The 7,070-nt window shown below is 27.3% G+C and overlaps 1 protein-coding gene across 1 annotated transcript; it reads right to left on the bottom strand.

Annotated features, from left to right (window-relative positions):
* Positions 1–288: 288 nt before the first annotated feature.
* On the bottom strand, positions 289–6,669 carry LOC130988818 (transcription factor PRE1-like). The gene is made up of 2 exons (XM_057912784.1): positions 6,526–6,669; positions 289–438 (listed from the first exon to the last, which is right to left on the bottom strand). Exons 1-2 carry the CDS (start codon positions 6,652–6,654, stop codon positions 289–291), a joined length of 279 nt encoding a protein of 92 aa, XP_057768767.1. The 5' UTR covers positions 6,655–6,669.
* Between the last annotated feature and the right edge of the window lie 401 nt (positions 6,670–7,070).

Below are 7,070 nucleotides of genomic sequence, written 5' to 3'. Positions count from 1 at the left end.
CATATATCATGTCTAATTTATGACATCTAATTTTTTTGAGGGAAACATTTATGACATTTAAGCAGTATAATTAATCGTGATATTTAGGGTTCAAACTCCACCGCTCCTCTTCTTTTAAAAGAGAAGAAGAAGTTGTAGATAGTTCATGATTAAGTGCAAGGAAAGTGTACAATAGTAATAAGTAGTAGGCCAAATACAATCTGTCGAAGGTAGCAGTTACAGGATCGTCAATTAGCCAATACCGATACAGAATGGCAATTAATTAACCTAAACTCCTTCAATAATGAATTAGATTAATGCCCTAATTATTTCAGCTTGGGGGGTGTCATTATCTATCGTAGATAACAACTCTGATAACCTCGCACTCAAATCATCCATCTCTTTCTGTAAGCTTCTAACATAGTTGCAAGTTTCTTGAAGCACTTTATATGCTGATGCCTGCAAAATAAATTATCATTTTAGCAATAAAGAAAAAAAAAACTTATTAACTAGAGAAAAAAAAATAGCCATTAATTCTGGATAATGATTTAAAACACGGAGTAGTATAATTTGTCCTGATGCACGAGGACAAGTCGAGTGGTGCAGTACAATTTATATTAATTATTGCACGCTTGCAGTCGCATCAATAGGCAAGCAAACATGAATGTTCCAGTTGTACAAACATTATGTTGAATAACAAGCCTCAATTTTCAGTATAAAAGAATATAAATGACAACATATATTGCAAAGCTAAAAAAAATGAAATAAAGGTTGGTATCAGATAAGGGTATCCGTCATTGGCGCTGCAACAACATTTTAGAATCTGTATTTATTTATTTTGTAATTGAGGGCATTTATATTCATTCACTCTAAAATTGGCTGCACAAAAAAAAAATGATTTTTCAGGGTTTGTGTATTAATAATATCTTAATGTGTTGTATCTTTCTTGGAACAATAATGCTATTTCACTACAAGAAAAGCTATCGGACACCGACGGAATTAATTCCGTTACAAAATAACGACCGAATAACGACGGATTAACGACGGAAATACTCTTTCATACATAGCGACGGATTTACCGACGGGTGTTGGCGGAATCTTTCCCGCTAAATTACCGACGGACTTACCGACGGATCCCCGATGAAAAATTACCGTCGGTAATCGGTCATATTCTTGTAGTGTTTGGACAAAATTTGTCCGGACAAAATATGATTAAATACTTTATAAAATAAATTTATTTATGAAATTTGATTCAAAATAAAATAGGATTTAACTAGTTTTATTGTTTTATTTATATTGTAATTTTTTAATAACCTTTTTAATTATTGTTATTTTTAAAGTACACAAACTACAAATAAAATAATAAAAAATAATAAAAATTGTTAAAAAATTATGAAAAAACTACAATATGGAAAAAATAATAAAACTAACTAAATCTTTTTAAAACTTGAATCAAAATTTATAAATAAATGAATTTTTAAAAGTTTTTAACTTAATTTTTGTTTGGACAAATTTTGTCCAAATAGCACTACTCTTCTTGGAAACACGTACGCTTGCCCACATAAATGCTACATAATGTTATAGTTTGCAAGATACTTAATGGTATGTTTAAGATTAGAGTATTGTTAAACAGACAAATTGTGGCCGCCCACAATTTATCTAAACAAAAAATAATTTAATTTATTTAACTTATTTTTTAAAATAAAAATAAAATTTAGTTATTTTATCATATTCTCTACATTGTAGTTATTTTTTTGCAATTTTTTGGTAATTTTTTTATTTTTATTACAAAATAAATTAAAAATAAAAAATGCAAAAAAAAAAAGTACAATGTAGAGAATATAATAAAATAACTAAATCTTATTTTTATTTTAAAAAATAAATTAAATAAATCAAGATTTTTCTTATTATATTAGTGTGTGGGTGGCTGCATAGATTTATTGTTAAGATTATGTAATGCCATTTTGCAGGATTATATTGCTAAAGTAAATGCAGAAAAGTAAAGGTATTTTTTTGTAGAAAACGTGAAATAACGCATAAGTCAATATACAATGTTACATAAATTACTTATAATAAATACATAACGAAATTCAATTAATTGATAAAAATTTTAGCTTCTTATAGAATTCAAACTTAGGTAAAACTTTATTTTCTCTAGATAATATTAGCCATAAAATTTAAAAATCTAACGTTACAAATTTATTCTCATTTCTCATCATATTTGTTCATTCTCATTCTCTTTATGTTTTGCATAAATGTAATGCCATTTCTTCAGAGATTTCATGAAATTAATTCAATCGTTACTTACATCTATACTATATTAAAACAGCAGTTTTCAATTAGAAATTGATTTCAAATCAATTTCAATGGCAATTTTGTGATTTCTTACAAAACTAATGACTTATTGTATGTATTCAAAAATTAAGTAACTAACTCAATTAAAATTGCATAACCCATAATTTAAAAAAAAAAATGCACACCCCACGTTTAAAAAGAAAAATTGCATAACCCACGTTTATAATTCCATAATGAATTATATGTTTATATGTGTATATATACACAATTTATAAGGCATTGGTTATAAATAATTTATAAATTTATATTTATATAATAATTTATAATATATTAAGAAGATAATTTTCAATTTCAAAATTAATAAGTGGCAATTTTGTAGTTATAAAAAATTGAAGTTTTATTTGTACAATATAATTTTTTCTTTGTGTTCTTATTTTTTAATATTATTTCTTTCTAAAATTGTGAAATTAAAATTATTTATAAAATATATCAAATTAAATATCATGATAAGAGCATTAATTTGATATATTTTATGTAAATATTTGATTTAAAATGGAGAGTTATATTTATTTAAAGATTAATGATTTTTAAAAATTCTCTCTCATCTCTCCTCTTTTTTTTGAATAAATCAATTTTTTCTATTTTATTCTTTTTACTTATTATTTATGCCTTTTCACAATATTAATTTTTATTATTGTGGATTTTTCTTTGTTTTTTATTTTTTTTATATTTTTTAATATTCAACTCAAATATATTAAGTGAAAAATTAATTTTTTTCTTATATTTAATTGAACTGGTATCAATTTATATATATAAAAATATAAAAACGTTTTCCGTGCATTGCACGGGGTGCAAATGCTAGTTGTTTTAATAAATAAGAGTGTAAGAAGAAAAACGAGAATACAGAAAGAAAGAAAAATTATTTTTCGCAACAATAAAACTTTATTAGTTAAAACGTTTTTGTTTGTTTGTTTTTTTTTAAATGGGTGTTATGCAAGGACCCATGATGTCAAGTGGCCCCCCCACCCCACAATTTTTCTCATTTAGAAGATTAAACACAAACATCCCTTTAATTATTTTTGAGCTCCTTTGCATATTTCATCGGACATCACGTGATTCTCGAATATTCTATTTAATCTCATTCGTCCTAACTTCCCTAATCAATGGTAGGGATACAGCCTAATCTATATAATACTCCCTTCGTCCCAAACGAAATGTCCTATTTTATTTTTTGGGCTGTCCCAAACGAAATGTCATGTTTCTTTTTTTCGGCAATACACTCTCTCTATACTTAATATTTAAATAATTTCCACCAACCCACTTTATCTACCTTATACACATTTCTTAATCTCCGTGCCGAAAAGAAATAAGACATTTCGTTTGGGACGGAGAGAGTATTTAAAAGAGGAGTTTTTTCCCTCCAATTTTTTCCTTCATTTTCTCTCTCTCATCTTTCACTAATTTTTCACTATTTTTTTATCTATTTTTTTTTCTTTAGTTTTTTTTTTCTAAACATCATAAAATATAGTACATGAAAAAATACTTAATATACTACTCCTACATCTTAATTTTAAGTTCGTGAGAAGATTTTTAATATGGTATAAAAAGTTATCAAAAATGAATTTAAAATGAAAAAATTATAAATAAAAAAATTAAAATTAAAAATATTTTATTTTTTCTCTTCCTTAACATTTTAAAATATTTTATTTATATTTGGGTATGAAAATATTAATTTATTTATTATGACGCTTAATACTCTATAATAACAATAATAATGTGTATTGTCAATTTTCATTGTCAAACAATTTAAATTTATCTAATAACTATAATTATCATTATACTTAATACAAAGTTGAAAATCTACATTTCAAATTCAAGATTTTATTGAGTAATTGATGTTGATTATTATATTTTATTATTAAAACATATTTTTCATTTATTTATATTTATATTTTATTTTATATCTTTTTATTATTTAAACATGTCATTTAATTTCAATGTTCGTCGTGCATCGCACGAATGGAAGTTCTAGTCTTTAATTATAAAGAGGTTGATTATTTTGAAAATCACGTTTTATCGTGAAAATTGAACGCAATGCATTAATATGTAAAATTACTTATATTTGTAGTGAAATTAATTACTATTGAAAAAAATAGTAAGAAGAAATTTGCATTTTCTATGAGATTCAAACTCAAGTACTGCATTTATCAATCAAGATGATGCATCCACGGTAAATGAAGGACTGAGAATAATTCTTGATGTCATTTTATATAAGGGTTCCGAACCTTTTTTTTTAAGGGTTGAAAAAGACTAAAGTAGGAATGCCTATATTGTGTGAGAATGAGAATTAATTAATATTAATAAGTCAATATATAGGGTTGAATAAAATTCTTGTAATACACAAATAACTATTCAAACCTAGATTCAAATCCTAAAGAGGGTGAAAATTTTATTAATTAGCTTAATTACAGTCATTCGTGCATTACAAGCAGCTTATCCAACCCTATATATTGACTTATTCATTATTTCATTTTTCATGAAAATAGTCATTCTAACTACTCCCTCCGTCCACCAAAAATAGTCCTAAAGGTGGACGGCACGGGTTTTTAATAAAAAAATGGCTATTGTATTGTGAATGGACAAATGAGCCCACTTAAAAATTAGTGTTTATAATGATAATTAATTGTATTGTGAGTAGAGAATAAGACTCACCATGTGATAGATAGTTTCCAAAAATGAAAAGAGACTAATTTTTGTGGACATCCCAAAATGGCAAAAATGGGCTATTTTTTGTGGACGGAGGGAGTATAACTTAACCATATATATAACTTACTAAATAATATAAGAACGGAGAATCGATCTTCAAGATCTACAGTAGATGCATCATGTTGCTAGATGAATGCATCATTTGAGTTCGAATCTTGGAATGAGCAAAAATTTTATCTTTTTCGAATGCATCTATTTTAATAGCAGAGGCATTAATTTTTACGGCAAATGCATTAATTATAATGGTTCTCATGTTTTCACGAAAAATATGGTTCTCACTGAACCACCTAACTATATATATAGTGGAGGGTTAGGCTAAAAACAACTCTTAGAATATATATAAAATAGAAATAAATTTACACAATTGATCTAGGTTGAAAGTTAATTTTAGAGAAATCGTATGTAAATGTACGAACTCTACGTAGAACACGTGTGAATTCGTTGTATAAATGTGTGAATTGCAAAAAAATAAAATTTTTGCTACCTTTAAGTTTCGAACTCAGGACCATGAATTCATCCAACAAAGTGATAAATCAACCTTAGATCTTGATGATCAAAGGACTGGAAATGTCCTATTTTATATTTAAGAAGTGTTTTTATTTTAGCCCACCCATAAGGTGTGGTTCCAGTGACACTTCTATTTTGTTGTGAAAAATGGAATAAACGAATAAATCAATAAAATTTTACGAATAAATCAACATAACTCACGAATAACTGTATGTGATGAAAATCTCGCCCTGTCCAGAATTCAAACCCAGATGAGAATGTTTATTCATGCGTTATATTGATTTATTCGTAGAAATATTGACTTATTTGCGCTTTCTCAATTTTCAATACATTATTGCATTCTCAACTTATTTGCGCATTACATTTTGCATTCTCAACACATTTTGCGTTCCCAATAATGAGATCTCATATGTGGTGAGATATTAAATTGATTTGTAGATATTGCTTTAATGTATCATATGACTGATATTTATTTGAATGAGAATTTTTTTTACATGAATTCGAATTCTGAAAGGAGCGAAATTTTTTACTAATCATTTATTTGAATAAGCTCGTTTTTCCTTTTGAGTAAAAAAAATGTATTTAATTGGTGTGAATCACAGTATTTTACTCTTTAAAAGTAAATTTCTTAATTTTCGTGCTCAAAAAAATTAAGCCTATTCTAATGGGATGGAAGGAGTGTATCGTAATTGATATCTGCATCAACATATATCATTTCAGCAATATTTCAGCTTCTCTCGACATTAATTAATTTGCTTACATTGTCCCATAATGGTTCACGCAATTGACATCATCATGAACTTCAATTTTAGTACTCGTCGAGTTTACATTACATGCATAGTTCATTAAATATGTTGTACGCAAACCTAAATTAAAGCATATCAGTGTATACTGTATAGAAAATGTCCATAATAAATGCATATATTGCATTTAAATACTATGATATGTGTACGTACACAATATCATATATATATATACCTTATTGGAGCGTCTAGAGTTTGGAACCTGATGAGGAAGGAGTTGATGCAGTTTGGACACTAATTCAATAATTTGATCATCACTTATCCTCGAAGAACCACTTGCCTGCCTTGACCTTCTCCCTGTCATCCTTAAAAAAATGAGATCTAGCTAGAGAGAGAGAGAAAAAAAATGTGCAGGAGTAATAAATTGCGTGAAGATATATATATATATAAAGTGAGTAGTTATGCAGGAAAATGATAACTAATGAGAGAGAAGGACCACTCAAGATAGAGATAGATAGAGATCTGTGGCAATCAATCAAAGAATGAGTTTAACACACACACACAGATGTTGGATATGAAGAAGACAATTGCATCGGGGAAGCGGTAATTTATTTTTTTATTTTTGAAAACTTAATAGAAGTTTTTGTTGGGTATCTTCGCCTAGCCAGGGTTACACCTCTTGTTTCCCGAACCTCCTGTCTTCCCCACTTCGTGCTCAAGCACTTGACTCTTCGTCTTCTGCTCCTTTTTCCTCTTCTGCTTCAGATCTGCACAATAAGA

This window comes from Salvia miltiorrhiza, chromosome 6 (genome assembly GCF_028751815.1).
Source record: "Salvia miltiorrhiza cultivar Shanhuang (shh) chromosome 6, IMPLAD_Smil_shh, whole genome shotgun sequence".
In the NCBI taxonomy this organism is placed as follows: Eukaryota; Viridiplantae; Streptophyta; class Magnoliopsida; order Lamiales; family Lamiaceae; genus Salvia; species Salvia miltiorrhiza.
This window is presented reverse-complemented; position numbering and strand designations above follow the sequence as displayed.

What these genes read in the sequence shown, in the direction of transcription:
- LOC130988818 (XM_057912784.1), bottom strand. Translation starts at nt 6,654, where the DNA reads ATGACAGGGAGAAGGTCAAGGCAGGCAAGTGGTTCTTCGAGGATAAGT. An exon ending in ACTCTAGACGCTCCAATAAG is followed by an intron (nt 439 to 6,525) that starts GTATATATATAT and finishes TTTATTTTGCAG; the next exon opens with GCATCAGCATATAAAGTGCT.